Below are 16097 nucleotides of genomic sequence, written 5' to 3'. Positions count from 1 at the left end.
GATAGCTAGACGTGACCCGTCATGGACAGCCGCGCCGCATACATCGCACGCAACTGTTCCAAAACACTCGGACGGAAGAAAAGCATCCAATGGTGAATGCCGTTTCAGTCTACATCGGTTGTCCTTGAGTCGAGGTGCCATGGCTTTTGTTGACAAGCACAGCCACCATCATCGAATGTTGCGGACGAGGCATCAAGCCAAGTTGGAAGCTCAGCGACTGGTTGAACCCAAGAACACCCAGACACACCCACGAGGGAAGTTTGGGGCACGTCACAGACGTCAGCTGCGACCGGGCGATTGACGGGTGGCTTGAAGAGTCAAAGGCAAAGGGAAAACAACAACAGAGTTCATCGGCTTGGTTTCTTCAACCCAAAGCTTGGGAAAGCTTGGGATGGACGTTTGAATCGTGTTCCCTGCCCTCTCACTCGTCGACAGACTCGCGCGGCTATGTCAAATACTTGAGCCTGCGACGCTCGCGGACCTTATTCAGGACTCGCACAAGAATGCGATACCTGAATAGCGTTAGGATTGGGCTGAAGGGGGTGGGCGTGTCAGCGGCGGATGGCATAGCCGCTCTAGCGCACAACTCAACCTTTGCTTGCTTACCTCTCCTCCCATCCAGGAGACTTCCGGACCCGCCCTATTGTTTAGGATGGCTGTTAGACAGGAATTTTGGGGGAGGGGAGGGGGCGTGGACGGGATCGAGAAAAGACAAGCAGGGGAGCGCCATCACGTCAGGGCTCCCCTGGCTGCTACTCTCCTGGCCTACCCCCCAGTCCCCCCTCCATGAAAACATCGTCTGTCCATCCATTCACCTTATCCGCAGGCACACTCGTCAGACACACCACCAATTTGACACCAGACATGCACACACGCGCATATTGGCATACGAGCTCGAACCGGAACTTCAACAACCAGTTGCAGAACCATACGCCCCATTGCAGCTTTGTGACACACCACCATTCGCTTTCGTGACGGGAGTTCCCTTTCCTGTCAAGATGTCTCCAAGTCATGACATGTTGGACGTATGCCTGACAGTGTTGAGAGTTGTCTCACTCCCTGACCATGTGCACAAAAAAGAAAGCTGCTGGTATTTGCAGAATTAACGGCGCCTCCCTGGGTCGAGGGCGCGAGCACGAGCGATGGATTTCGCCCATCAACAACAAGATGCTAAATCGAGAGATTCGAGAGCTCGAGAGTTACTAGTCCTCTTCTACGGCTATGTTGACCAGTCTTCAAGAGCCGATTGCTCACGGACGATGAAGGTTGGTCCAGCAAGAGGTTCAGGAAAATTCAGGACTCCCGCTGTCTTCTATTTTGGACTGCTGAGCTCAGACGGCAGTTGTTCGGCGGGTCAAGAACGCCATCTTGAATAACAGATAATTTCTTGGGGGTGATCGCTGTATTGCCGTTCACGACATCCGGGACCTTGATTCTCAAGGTTGGAGGGTGGTGGATAGAGCCGACAGGGCCTTCACTGCTCGCCCTTTATCGCTTTTGTTAGACTTCATCTTTCTTTCGGTAATGCTATGGGCACTCATTCATGTCAACATTGGACAGAATCTGTCGTATACTGAACCCATCTCCGGTTTACCATGTTCCCTCGCTGAACCTGCTCCGATCAGGAAATGACGGCCAGCCGGGTCAGAGGCCGTTACGTACCAGAGTAGGAACCAGGCCACCAGTGCCAACCCCCGGTCTAGTTGATGGGGGCCTATTCTTCATTTATGTCAATTGTGCAAATCTCTATTTTATCCTCGATTCTTATACAAAGACTGCCTACGGAGACGGAAGTCTTATTCACTTTAATCCATCATAGGACCTGAGCGCGGCCAGAGCGTTACAAGCGACAATGAAGGGGCTTGGCTGGGAAGGTGAGGTAACTGGTTGAAGCCAGCGCGCCAGTTGCATATGTGATGGCACGTTGAATAGTGTATCCGTAGCAGGTGGTCAAGTCGTTGGAGTAATGCAGCGCCATTGACTCTTGAGTACTCCGTACCAACTGAAGTGTCTCCATATCCATAATCCGCCGCCGCCGCGCGCGCCCCCCCTTCGGGCAATTTCATCTACACTACGTACATCACAACCGTCCTGGCCCCGGGTGGGAGCCCACGAGCAGCCGGGGAGCACAAGTAGACCCCTGCCCACAGACGCTACGGCTTCCCTAGTGGCTCTTGTTCGTGTCACTGTTCGAGCAGGCTAGTGCTTCTCCCATCTCTTCCACTCTTCTTCTTGTATCCTGGTCACTTTCTTTCTCGTTCAGACCCCTATCCATGCTGTCCTGCTGGCACATCCTCAAGTACCACCTCGAGCTAGCATAATCAGTCCGTTGCCCGCCAAAGGGAACGCCACCGAAGCAATCCTAGGACCAGGCCCTGACTGGGGTGTGGGTACGGACGGTGTGGTCCTGCGACCCTGGTCGAGATGGGCAATCCCATCCTCCTTCTTGTTCCTCATCGACGGCCTGCTTGTACCCTGATCGTCCTCTTGCCATGCCACCCTTGCCCATGCCTCGCAGCTCTGGGCTAGTTCAGGTTTAGTCTGTTCCGTCAAAACCATCCTCCCTCCCCCACATCAGCAAAGGCCTCGTTCCCAGATACATAGCAAGGCATTAAGCATCCGTGGGCTGTGCGCTTCTTCCTCTCCAGACCAGTCCAGTTTACTTTGCTCTACTACGGATACCTCACAAGCACAAGTCTACCTACCAATCTACTCTCAGTCAGAGTCTCCACGGTCCGATTCACAAGAACCTACTAGTTGGGGGCTCTTTCGTCTGAGGCTGGTTCGTGTCAGTTTCAGTGTGCTCAAATCACCGTCTTAATTTGTCCAATTTGGCCCGTCGCCGGGTCCTCCTCTTCCTCCTCCTCGACACTTCTCTCCCATTTCCTATTTTGGCACCACATCTGTGCACCGTTGCCCGTTAATCTTCCTGCACAAGACCTCTTCCCAAGCTCCAAGATATACAAAAGGACTGCCATCCCACCTTGCATCTACCTCCAGCATCACCGACCATCATCCCATTCGAGCTGCTTGTTGATTCACGGCTGGGACCACTTGACCATCACATCAGCATCCTTTTATCGCTTCTACTTCTTCACGCCTCTGTCTGTCGTTGACGAGCAATACCAATACTACTACTATTCGACCTCGCCGCCGAACAAGCTTCATCAAGCAAGATACAACAAGCAATCGTTCTCCGACGTGCTACTTTCACACAAGAAAAAAACGAACTTTCCTGGCTGGACCGTATTAGGTACAGCTTACTCGCATACCTTTCTCCACATAAGAACCTGGGCTGATCAGCAGCAGTCCTTAAAACCGCCGTGCGGCTTCATCATTCGAGTCCGCCAATCTTCTTTTTAACCCACAGGATCGAGCACCCAAAGTGTCTCGTCCGCAACGGTCGTGTCTAAAAGACTTTCATTCTCAAAGAGAACAGCACAAGATGTCTATGCTCGCCATGGCTGCTCCGTCCCCCCATTCAGCATTCAAGAACTACCCCTGGGATGGCGGCAGGACTTCCTCAGACTACTCCTCGCGCCCTCGTACTGAGCCCGAGAGAATCGCCTTGCCATCAATTCGTCAGGTATGACGATTCTCGCCGCCCACAGAGGCGTTTGAACACACAACTGACTGGTATACAGGCCATCCCAGAACTCCACCTTCGCCTGCAACCCCAGGAGGCATCAACCACCAGAACTACCTCTTCCAACACCTCGCCAACAGTCGGATATGCCGGTGTCATGACGCCTCCCGAGTACGTTCACTCGCCAAACTCAAACAAGAGGAGGAGACTCTCAATCGACGAGGAGCAGGAGAGCGAGAGAGTCAGCCGTGTCCCCAGACTTTATGAGTCTCCTGCTCGCATTCCTCAGCGCCAGATTTCCCCGCCAGTTCCTTCCCGCGCTGCCACTGAGAGCTGGACTGGATCCGCAAGGACGAGCCCTTACATGTCTTCATCTGGCATGCCTTCCATGAGATCCCCCGCCATGGAAGTCAACGAGCGTCTCGAGTCTCGCCCAACACTTCCCAGCCTCCCGCCTATGAACTTCGAGAGGGAATCGATCCCCATGCAACGTGTCCGCGGCCACTCCCAAGACGAGTTCCAGCCCATCCGCCCTTCCATGGCCATGTCTTCAGGACCCATGATGGAGGCCACTCCTTCATACCGCCCCAGCGGATACGCCTATGGATACCACCACCCCAGCCGAGTCCAGTCTCTTTCCCTCGGCTCCATTCACCCCTTCGACCGCACACCATTCTCAGCCGCCGGCTACGGTCACTACCCTGAGTTCATGCGCATCGGAGAGCTTGGAGCCATGGGAATGCACGGTGACAGCAAGCAACGCAAGCGCCGTGGCAACCTGCCAAAGGAGACGACTGACAAGCTGCGTGCTTGGTTCGTCGCTCACCTGCACCATCCCTACCCCACGGAGGACGAGAAGCAGGAGCTCATGCGTCAGACCGGTCTGCAGATGAGTAAGTTTACACTTTTCAGAGCCCGTTAGGTGTGGGACCAAAAACGCTAATCTTTTTGCCTCTAGACCAGATCTCCAACTGGTTCATCAACGCGCGGCGCCGTCAGCTTCCCACCATGATCAGCAACGCCCGTGCAGAGTCCGACGCCATGTCCAGCCGCAGCGGCGAGAGCAAGATCCTCCCGTCGACAGAGCGCAGCGAGTACGACGACGGCAAGCGCAACAGCGTCCCCCTCAGCGATGGCGAGGCCTTTGATGAGGACATGGACCTGAAGCAACGGCGCTCTGCACACATCAAGAGGGGAAGCATTTAGAAGAAAACGCCCCTTGAATCATCCAAGACAAAGAAACAAAAAACGTCAAACCAAAAAAATACTACCAACGCCCAAGACAAAGGGCAACCTCCTGCGACTTAAGAATTCTTTTATCACTATACCAGACGCGCGCTTCATTCTATCTTATCATCATTAACGACGGACCACGACCGCAAAAGACCCAACCACAACAAAATTCGGCAAAATCAGGGGCAAATTTCTAATATTCATGAGCTTTGTATAAAAAACAATACCGCCAGGAGTTGATGGGATCAAGTCCCTCCTCCTGGAAAGCACCCTTTTCTACGTCGACTGTATCTATGGGGATAATGTATTCTTACACAACACACAAGAAAAGGCGACTTGGGGTTTTACATCACAACACACACAAATGGGACAACTAGGGGCGGGATCGGGAAGGGGGGATAGGTGGGAAACCGGATTGGGCTGGTCGGACAGACAAATCTGCATAACAAGTTTTTCTCGACAACTGTTTTATTTTTTTCACAACGGGGGTGGGAGGTGTTTCATGGGTTAGGCAAAGGGGTCAAACATTTTTATTTCTCTTTCTCTTCAACCCAAAGAGCCAAACCAGAGGCTTGAGCTTCTCTCTTCATCACAGGATACGTAGAACGATATCATTGTAACAAATTCTCTTTATTTAACTGTCTATGAGCCTACACACAAAAAGGATGTCATTCTCTTGTATATAGTACAAAAATATTCCAGGATCAAACTTCTTAACTCGTATCTCCAAATCCATTGCTGTGTCCAACACTCAGAAAGATTGACAAGTTTTTTCTCCTCTGTATTTCTGCATAGTCCACCTGGTGAACCCAACAGTCCGGCACCATAGGAAAAGCAAGACAGCCCTGCCTCAGAGCAAAAGGGGGTGGTGTGTCAGTGTCTAATGCGCTTGTTTCTTGTAAGTGACAGACAAACATGTTCCCTATGTCACATCCCTCTTTGGTAGAACATTTCTTGTCCAAAACAAACAAACAAACCGTCGGAGGCTTTCAAGTCCACGGGCCTCTTTTCTGGTTCTTCAGCTGAACAGAAGTCAAGAGATGGCGAACAATCCAAGCGCAATGTTTACATTTTGCACGCAGATCCAATCGGACACAACAAAACACAATCACCACTAACACTGTAACTTTCTACAACTAGGCAACTAAACAAGAAAGCAAGAGGCTGGGTTGAGAGGTACGTACGTATGTGTGTGCATGTATGTGCATATGTGCGAGTGTGTGTGTGTGTTCGAACATCAAGCAACAAGAAACATGAAAGGTCTGTGTGGTTTCCCAGTTCCTGGATGACAGTCAAACCAAAGGCACTCCCACCCCTCCCCTCCTTACCTTGCCTTACGAAAGGCCTGGCTGGCTACGTGCCGTGGTATTCCGACAACGTCACACGCATGGTGTTGGGTCTTGTTTTTGCTCTCCACATCCATCCAACCCGGGCACTTTCACCGTGCTCATCACCTTGCCTTAGTCGAGGGCTGAAGGAGGAGGGAGTGGGCTGGCAAGAGCCCCCTCCAGGGCTGCGTGTATGTGCATGTGCGGGTGTGCGTAATGCGTTTTGCGTATCGCTGTGCATTTGCGTTTACCTGTGCGGTTGTTGCTGAAGTGTGAACATGGAGAACTTGGAGGCGTGTGAGAAAATGGCGGCGACCCGAGATCCTGGGCGGCGAGCTCTTAGTCCCGCGGAAAAGGTCCGTCCGTTTACAGCTTTGCCCCTTCAAACTACCCCGTTTCCCGCCTTTTTGCCGGTGCCGTTGTGACCAAGACGTCGATGATATCGTTGTTTTGTGCGCGGCGGATGAACGTTTCTCTTCAGAGACTTACGGTCAAGGTGAAAGGGCGGACTACTGCAGTCGCCTCTTCCCTCGATCTCAGTCTCTGTGTGACTTTCCCGCCGTCACCGCCGCTTGGCCTCTTTTTTCCCCCTCAGACTCCGGTTGCTCCGTCATTACACACGGATTCTGCAGCGGGCGGGCCCTTTTCCTCGAGGGGCTGATGGTTGAAAGAATAGTCGTCACGCAAAAAGGCGGGATGGAGACAAGATCAGACACTGTAAACGCACGTGTGTGTCGACAAACCCCTACAACAATTCTCCGAGATTGGTAGAGAGCGGCCGCCCTCTTGGTGTTAAATAAATTGTTAAGCTGACCGAGTTTCTTCAATGAAGGCCACCATCTCTTTCTCTAGTGTCCCTCTTAGAGCTCTTTTTTGGTGCCGGGCTAATTAATGTCTGCTTGCTAAGTTGACTAGTCTGATATTGTAGTTCGTCGTTGGCCCCCCCCTCTTTGGAATTATCCCGCCATTTCGTTGTGACAACAAGTCCGCCTCTTTTTTTTTTTCCAACGCGATTAGTTTGTGTGGAGAAGGTCCAAAACTTCTGCAAGCACATTGCATCACATTAGGTGGTTCATGTGGGCAGCAAAAAGCGAGTGACTGACGAGGATTGAGGAGGCACAGAGGCTTGAGGATGAGGTGAAGTACCAAGCTACTGTATGCTCTAATGTGAGGTGATGCGTGTGTTTGGTGATTTTTGTGTGTGAGTACATGTAAGTCTACCTTATGTTGTACATGGCCGACAGCGTTTAGTAATGTATGTGGCGTCGTGAAACGTGAAACCTCTCACACACAGCCATTTTCCTCGGGTTCTGCAGCTCTCTCTCTCTATTTACACTGCGACATACAAAGTGGAAAAGAAGACTAACGCTTCATGTCAGGGCGTTACAGCTGATTCGCTGGATTCCGAACATTGAATGGGTAACGAAACTGTAGGTATTTCCCTGCGTGCTTGTACGAGATGAGGCGGGTATCAAATCAGGCCAGGGCAATAAATCTTTTCCTTTCTTTTTTCGGTGGTTTCACAAAGAGCGCTGCAGGCGCGGACGGATTCGGGAGGGGCCCTCCCCTTCCGCCGCCCCTTCTCGAGGGGAATCACGGGACTCGCGGAAAATGATAATACGAGAAAGGAGAAGTCAGGAGCGTAAAGGTGAAATCGGGTCAGGTCAGGTCAGGTCAGGTACCTGCAGTTCCTGAGCAACCCACACCAACAAAAGTTAAGTACGGATGCTGTGGCGTAATCGTTCATCAAGAAAAACGAGGCCAGCCGCAGTCTCCGGACCCCAACAACACACCAACACACAATGACATTGACATAATGGAGCAAACACCGAAAAGGCGGAGTGGGCTAAATGTTTAGAAACCTCCATCCTCGGCCGGCCTTGCGAAATACATGGACCACACTCACACTCACACTCGCATTCACACACATAATATCCGGAATGGATGCTTTACTCCACAGGAACTAGACACGTCCCCTACCTTAGTTTACCCATGGCTCGCCGCGCCGCCCGTCACAGAGGCACACCTTGGGCAGTTCAAGTTTTGAGTGCGACCCTTCTTTTCCTCTCGGTGGCAGGCCTCGCCGTCCTTTCGCGCTACCTTACCTTGCGGGCCTGGCTCATGGGAACGTCGGCGAAGCTGTGGTAGCCACGCAGACGCACGCCAACGGCGCAACCTCTTCGCACAGGTGGGATGGACACCCACCACTACACTACTACCTCTCTTCTTGAGGTGCTCTGCGAAAGTGGGTTGCCTGGTTGCATATTCGGGCAGTGGACCAACGCCTCCCGATCTCGATAATGGGAGCTGCAGATCTCCTTGACCACCTTACCTACGTCCGTCCTACCCTCTGAGTCCCTGCGTACGTACAGGAGCACTGGTTCTATCCCGCCCTTTCTATTGTCTTTGAGGCTTTCTTCTTTTTTTCTTTTTTTTTTCTCCTTTTCTGCCCACACTCGGAAGGGGGACCCTCAATGTCAGGTACTTCCACGAGAACCCCAGTGTACTTTGACAATGGGGCGAAACATTGGCATGCTACTACTAGTTACTGATGATGCCTTGCAGTTGCTTTCCCACCCTTCATGCCATGCGGGTGTCTAGCCTTGCTGCTCTCCTGACTTGTCCTCAGACTAGGTTGCTGCTGCTACATGCAAGCTGCAAGTGCATGACCCGTGGGTTATTGGGAGCTCTTTTGCCAATTACTCTTTCCGCAGGTGGTTGAGATAAACCTCCTTTTCCTGTCTCTGTCTCTCACATCTTGGCAGGACGCAAACCTTCATTTATTCCCGGGACAAAAAAAAAAAAGCAAGGAACCGTAATGGCAGGTAGACACGGACATGGATCGCTGGTCCACGTTGCCCGTGTCAAGGCCGAAAGTGATCGACTGCCGGTGTCAGGATACCTCCTCGAAGGCCCCTTGACTGGTCGTGACAGAAGAACCCAAGACAGCTGGATAGGGGGGGTAATAGAACTGGTCGGAGCCATTAGCATGGTCATCCGATGAAGTAACCTTGGTCTTGCTGAGACGTTGACGTGAAGGGGGAAGCAAGTCAGTCCTTCCAAGGGGGTGTGAAGTTTGATAGGTACGAGGCAACAACCACCACCACACCATAAGCTCAATCTCGACAACCAACCCAGCCAAAGGGGGCCTTCGATACGTTTCCGCACCATTTCCCCCTCTCATATCGAGCGTGTGCTCTTAGGGAGTTGGGCTTGCCGCCCGAAAGTCAAATTAACATCTGCCAGTGTGCTACGGCAAAATCCTGACAAGTGACTGGGCCCGATGCAAGGTGCGGCAGGTGTCTAGAGGTTGAATGAGGGCGAACCAGAGTGGGAAGCGAGACTCGTCGTGATTGCGATGTCACTGGGCCTCGCGTCCGATGCACAAGCGTCGTAGCTTTGTGTGAGATGACAACCAGTCGCAACGGCCACTGGACGAAGAAGGGGGGGAGGGTGTGCAGATTCACAACGTGTGGACTGCAGCACAACACAAGACGAGACCCAGGAAAGGCCGCCGTCGACAGGGAACAGGGCTCGCACGTCCGGTTGCTTCAAGCCGGGCCAAGAACGGCCGGCGCTCAGAAGGGATGTCAGTTGCCCACCCTCAGGCACGGGACATGAGACTTGGGGTGGAAGGTTGGCGAGTCAAACTCCGCCTTCTGGTACGGCTGTTGCTGTTACAATGTTAATAGAGCTTGAGGCGGCAGGAAGCTATCATGGATGTCAGCAACGAGGCCAAGCTCAGCCCATCAATGGGCGTGAGGGTGGGAGAGCGACCAAAGAAGGCATGGGCTTGCCATGTCAGCGTCACTAGGTTCGTAGGGCCTGTTACTGCAGCATAGAATAGGAAGGCCGAAAGATATTGGGATGGGAAGGCGTAGATCCATCATCCAAGGGTGTGTGACTTTCTCATTTGTTCGGCACTTTCTGGCGGAGCTGGGAGGCGTTAGATGCAAACGACCTTGCGCGGCGCAATCGAAGCGTGATGCCTATGGAGATGTGCAAGAACCTGGAAGCCCTGGATGGATGGTGACATGCCGTATCGCCACTTGAGATGCAGCATTAGAGAGCATGGCCATGGTAGACCGGGGAGTATGGTGAGGAGAAGTTCAAACGACGTTGGCGCGATGGAGAAATGGCGGGCGGGTCTACAATCTGTAGCGGGTCCACGGAGATCAGCGGATCTACATTGGACAACGACAACCACGGTGCCACAGTATTATCATACAGGCACATAGAACGAACACAGGGACCTGCGCGCTGACGAGGAATTGGGATGAAGGCAAGCCATAGCGGCCGGATGTATCATGTATCCGTAAGGGGGATGCCAGTTCGTGATGCCTGGGCCCTGTCGACGAAAGCAATTCCGTTTCCAGGATAGCAGATTGGGGCTATGTGGATGGGCGTCGTGAGCATGCAATTTCATGGCGTGGTGAACAATTTGCAGGCCAATAATTAGATGGAACTTGGAGTCGATGCTTGTCTTGGTGGAGGGCCATGTTCGATACATGTCAAGGCGATTGGCTGTTTGGGATTGGCGGAAGGTATCGAGACTCATTCGAGAGGGTCCAAGGTGCGGATGTCGGGAGTGTTTCGAGGGCATTCAAGGGTCGATAGACTATGGCGCCAGGAGCGTTAGTTTCGTGCTCTGCTCGCTCTTTGGCGTTTGTGGCTTGTCTGTTGGTCGGCCAGACTCGCATGGCAAGGCCGATGAGGCGCATCTGGAAAGGGTAGAAGGAGAGCGTCTTTGTCTCAGGGCATTCCTTTGACGGATTCAAGGTGTTCCATGAAGTTGGTTCGCCTCTTGAGGATGCTTAGCGGATAGCCGCGGCCGTGTTGACGCTTTGAGAAGTTCTGCAGCGACAAGTAGTCGAGCACAGTCGCCGGGCCCCCATGTTTCGAATACTTCTGCTGGGGTTCTCCAGGAATGCTTCTCCTGTGTTGGGTAGGCCAAGACGTGTCAGGGTATTGAATCCCTTGAGCAGGTACCACTTGATGATTTGAATTTCTTCGGCCCCCTTTGTTTTCGGAAACGTAGCAAAGTACTGAGCCGGTTCGGGAACGAGGTGTCTCCTGTCAGAGCCGTCGTGCAGCGGGCAGAGAGAGGGCCGAGGGGCGGGTGCCGCACACATCATTGATGATTGACCAAAAGTGCCTTGACGTGCCGGGAAAGGCCTGGTACGAGAGGGATGCCAGCGATGACTCGCCGGTGGAGGAGAGCCGTTGGGGATGTAACTCTGTGATGTGTGTGAAGTATCTTTCTTCTCTTTTGCGGCAAGTCGATTTCCAAGAAGCGCATTCTCCGTACACTACCGATACAGAGTAGTAGGAAGCGTGATGAAGAATGGACGGGAACGCAAGATTGTGAGTGGAGGATTGACGTTCACGCTGGAGATTGAAGATGGCTTGTGCCCCACAACCTAACTCTAAGGTACGAAGTGATTCGTACCTCACCATGCTCACTAAGCCCAGGGTACGTACACGGTAAACCCTGGTCAGGCGGTCCGGACCAGTAGCGACGATACGTACCTCTGCCTGACGTTGGTGAAGTCCCGTGGGATCCACTTGAGCTTCATGTTCCTTCCTTCCTTTCCAGGCCTTGCCGAAAAGGTACTCCCAATCTGGGCCTGAGCGGGTGGGTCTTTGATGTACCTTTCTCAAATAAGCTCCCAGGCAACCTAAGCTCTGATCCAGCTCCATTTCTGTTGGGCCGACCAATGAGAATGGGAGTATACGTATTCCAAGAACATATCGAGATACCGAGACCGTTAGGAAGTACCGGGGTCCTTCCTACCTATTTCTACCAGGTAGATACCTAGTAGGTATCAATTGAACAAGGGTTTGTCGTCGTATAAGCAAGGCGTGAACCGTCGAATCCCTACTCCAGTGATGTGCGACGCTCAATCGCCATTGCCAACAGTGCCGTATCGCGATCATTATCCGCGATGTAGCACTGACTGGATGGCTGCCATCCTCCAGCCTCCAGGTCCGGGCTATAAGCGGAAGGGTAGGGGAGGGAGGGACGGGGGCCATGTGGGGAATGATCCGGTCATGGCTGCCATAATCCCGGCGCCCCGATTTCCGCCTATCATCCGCAGCAAATGATCGCCGGGCCCCGGTCGCCATCTTGCAGCCGCCCTGGTTTGGCCCTGGTTCAATCGAGCCTGAATGCCACTCAACTTGTCAACGGCTGCGTACTTACCGCGTAGTAGTTTGCGGATTTTCCGACCCATGCTCCAAGAGATTTTGTTCCTTGACAAGGCTTTTACGATTCAAGGTTTACCTGTCGCAGGTACGTAGTAGAGAATGGACACAATATTGTGCCTACTGCGCAAGATCAACCACGAATACCTGGTCGCGAGAGACGGATATCCCACCTACCATTCAAGCGATGCCCTCGTACCAATTCCGCCATCACCTTCATCCCGACGACATCCGTGCTTCCTCGGACTATGCCCCAATGGTCCGTTCAGAGACACTTACCTACCTTAGTCACTCGAGGATTCAAGCCAAGCAAGGTAAATCTCTGCAAAAACGGAGCAGCGGTCAGGTATCCCACATAAACACTGTAGCATAGTACCAGCCTATGTACAAGTGCGGGTACGTGAGCAGGATATCCTCCTCTTCTGCCTTTTCTAGGTACATGCTGGACACTGCTACTTGCTTGCTGGGTCATGACCCAGAAGAACTGGTACATACGTGGCGCCTTGCACCTGCTCTCACAGAACCAGCTCGTCACTGGATCACAGAGGGCCTCAGAATGAGTGCTTCCTTCCTCAATCCGAGCATGTCACGCATGGCGACCCAAGGTATGTACAGATCTGGGGCTGCGGCTGCCGCCAACGTAGGGCAATGCGACCTGACTTGAGGTGCCAGTCAGCGAGACATTGGACGCCCCATCTGCCAGCTTGCCAGTGCATCGTCCAGACTCCAGTGGACGCCTTGGGAGGCTTCTCGTTGCATAACTCGACACTAGAGCGTCGCCATACCATCTCCACCTTGCATTATGTTTCGTCACGATAATGGGCCACACTCGGACCTTGACTCAAGGCGTAAGCCTAGAGCGGTCTCTTCCCAACATCACGCAGCCTGGCTCACTCAATCAGAGTCTCCAACACATCGTTTCTGCGTGTGTGCCCCCCATCGCTTATCACACTTTGCCTCCTCAAGACCAGTGTGCCCTGCAGGCTGAGAAGGTCAGTCTAGCATGGCCTGGCCTGCCGAAAGCCAAGGAGTGTCACTGACTTCACAAGTTGTGAGTTGTCCCTGCCCCCATCCTCACTCCTCAAAACATAGTTTGCTCTGACGTCTATCCCGATTCACACCCGTCAGCCGCTTGGTTCCACTCGACTAGCAACGCACCGGGCGGTCATAGGTACTTCCCCAGCCTAACCCACGTCGGCTCGTCTCTCATCCTCAAAGTTAGTGTTTCTACGAGGGCTGCCCTGAATCGCAACGGCCGACGATCCCCGTTGCCTGTCTGCTCCCTTGTCAGGTGCGTTTGGCTCCTCGACTCTAACTGGCTGGGACCTTCCTCCGATGCGCGGCTGCTTTGAAGGATGCACAGAACACGAGGGCGCTCAGATGACAAGTCTGAAGGGCACCACCCACTGGCAGCAAGCCAAACAGCATATTTTTGGTGAAACCACCTAACAGAGGCCACTCCAGCCCCTTTCATTCTACCATCATGGCAATCCTCATACTTTGCTTTGATGGGGCTGGATTTACCTACGCACAGCCCTGATAACAGGGCATTACAAGGTTTCCAAATCCATGTCGCCAATCTTCGAGAATCACTAAGATCACGGCTTGTCTGCTGACCACGCGGCGGGAAGATCATGAAGCCTGGGCCACCGTCGATCCTGATCAGCAAGAGTCCTGCGCCAAACGCCGAAATCCCCGGGTCCGTTCGGCTTGTCAATCTTAGTTGGCTTCATCTCCCGTCAAGTCTCTCGCCCACATATTCCTAAACTGGCCTCCCGAGAAGCCACTTGAGCAATCCTCTTAGTGCCAAACAAAATACCTTCCGAAGAACTCGCGATCTGTGGTCGCTTCGGCCCCGCAGAGGAGTAAGCCAAGCATCCCAGTCAGCAAGCGGTGGCGGGCAAGCGCTGCCTGCGCAAGAGACATTCTTTGCAGTTCGTAGTCAACCTCAAAATCTCTTGGCCGCGTTCGTTGAATGATTATCCCCAAACGCCGTCGTGTGTCAATTTCTCACTCGGCGTTGTGCTGACATCCAGACCACGACGATCATCAGCCTTGGGGCCAAGCCTAACGATGTCTTTTGCCATGAGGCGCTAGACTGGGATACCGTGTGCAGCTGTCAAAAGGTTCAATGTCTCGCTCGCATATTCGGCTTCTCAAATCCAGTCAATTGTGCTACCTTTGGTGTCATACTCAACCGAGGGACAGTGTTGGAAGCGTGGTGGAATAGTGGACCGTGGCGTTCGGCGCGCGTCAATCCTCCACGCTCGCCCGTGTTTTAGTTCGGCAGCAATGTGAGACTAGTGGCAATTCTCTCGGCGCGGTTTCGACTGGTAATTTCCCGACTCCGTTGCAAATCACACTCGCGACTACGAGGAGGATGCCGTACAAGGCGTAGTTGGAAGGCCTGGCCGTCACCTTGATTCTGGCGGGCGCCATCGTCAGTGGCTGCCGTTCCTCGACACGCTTCACCGATGAAGTGCATAGCCGGATCTCCCGTCATCCTTCGAAGAACAGAGTTTCAGACCGTCGACTGTGACGAATGAGAGTAGGTGTGATCACTCGTGATCGTCCCACCAAGGTGAGAACAGTCCATCTGACCGCGACTGACCACGAGAGACTGGCACTCAGGCACTGTAGGTAGGTATTCGCCCTATGGCCGAATGCTATGACAGCACAATTGGGATGGCAGTCGGTGAACACCTTGACCCAGGGCCCAGAGTGCAGCAACTCTGTCCATCCCGTTGGGTATTCGTTCCTGAGGCGCCACGGAGAATTTTAGTCTTTTGACGACGCAAACTCAAAAACTCGTCATCACCAAGATTGCAGACGTTTCTTCGTCGGCTACTTTCACCTGATACCTTAGCTCTGGGGACACTGACAAGCTTGGCTGTCGGCTCGCCATTAACTTCGGCCTTTGGCGATGGATCCAGATCATCCAGGGGAGGCGGCGATGAGCCTCCGCCGATCGTTGAACATCCCCCGAGCTGTCCGTGAGCCTGCGCAGCTGCGGTGCTGCGATCGGCCTCAGCGTTCCTGGCGAAGATCACCGGGCCAAGAGCCACCAAAAAGGGCACTTAGCAGCGGCTAGGCGGAAGGCTCGGCCGAGCCGGAGCCGGATGGGATGAGATCACCGGAAGAGGTCGCCGAGTGTCGGCCAATCCATCCGCGCGTGGAGTTTGCGGAGTTCCACAAATTATCGGCTGAAGAGCGGGAGAATATCGGACAGTGTCCGGCAACGGCGCCGAAGATCTCGACGTCGTTAGTATCCATTTTGCGCCGTTTAACAGACTTGGCATACCTACATGAATTGCAACCCACGTGGAGAGCAGCGTGCACAATTGGTCGCTCAGTCTCTGGGCAGTAAGAAGATCGAATTGTTCAACTCCTGGGGCTCATGATGAGTCATCACGGAAGGCTCGTCATAGAACTCTCCAGAGCCAATCAGGACGAGGCACTAGATCCATCTCGGACATCGGACATCGGTGCAGAAACTGTCCGATTGAGTAAAGAATGGGGCCGGCACACGCTCGAGCGCGTATCTGCCTGGTGTAGACCTGTTCCTAATAGTGTAGCAAAGGGCCACAGAGAAACTGTGAGTTACTCTTTGGCCTTTTTCGCCGCAATAGTGCTTCTCCAAAGCCCGCATTACGTACCCATTGTCTCTTGCGTCACGCTGCAGCCCACCCGAGTCCGACTCTCTCCCGTATCTTCCGAGTTGTCCTGAGTCTTGGAGCCCCCCCGGC

At 53.3% G+C, this 16097-nt stretch overlaps 4 protein-coding genes across 4 annotated transcripts; 1 reads left to right on the top strand and 3 right to left on the bottom strand.

Moving 5' to 3' along the window:
• Positions 1-3445: 3445 nt before the first annotated feature.
• On the top strand, positions 3446-4792 carry CTAM01_01690 (homeobox domain-containing protein; the record flags this gene model as incomplete). The annotated part of the gene is made up of 3 exons (XM_060517731.1): positions 3446-3586; positions 3645-4479; positions 4545-4792. The coding sequence occupies 3 exons, from the start codon at positions 3446-3448 to the stop codon at positions 4790-4792; spliced, it is 1224 nt and encodes a 407-aa protein (XP_060387265.1).
• Positions 4793-8898: 4106 nt separating this feature from the next.
• On the bottom strand, positions 8899-9318 carry CTAM01_01689 (uncharacterized protein; the record flags this gene model as incomplete). Its single annotated transcript, XM_060517730.1, has 1 exon — positions 8899-9318. One exon carries the CDS (start codon positions 9316-9318, stop codon positions 8899-8901), a length of 420 nt encoding a protein of 139 aa, XP_060387264.1.
• Positions 9319-10961: 1643 nt separating this feature from the next.
• On the bottom strand, positions 10962-11279 carry CTAM01_01688 (uncharacterized protein; the record flags this gene model as incomplete). Its single annotated transcript, XM_060517729.1, has 1 exon — positions 10962-11279. One exon carries the CDS (start codon positions 11277-11279, stop codon positions 10962-10964), a length of 318 nt encoding a protein of 105 aa, XP_060387263.1.
• Positions 11280-15151: 3872 nt separating this feature from the next.
• Positions 15152-15289, bottom strand: CTAM01_01687 (uncharacterized protein; the record flags this gene model as incomplete). Its single annotated transcript, XM_060517728.1, has 1 exon — positions 15152-15289. One exon carries the CDS (start codon positions 15287-15289, stop codon positions 15152-15154), a length of 138 nt encoding a protein of 45 aa, XP_060387262.1.
• Positions 15290-16097: the final 808 nt, after the last annotated feature.

This window comes from Colletotrichum tamarilloi (genome assembly GCF_030869305.1).
Source record: "Colletotrichum tamarilloi strain Tom-12 chromosome Unknown Scaffold_4.1, whole genome shotgun sequence".
NCBI classification, from domain to species: Eukaryota; Fungi; Ascomycota; class Sordariomycetes; order Glomerellales; family Glomerellaceae; genus Colletotrichum; species Colletotrichum tamarilloi.
This window is presented reverse-complemented; position numbering and strand designations above follow the sequence as displayed.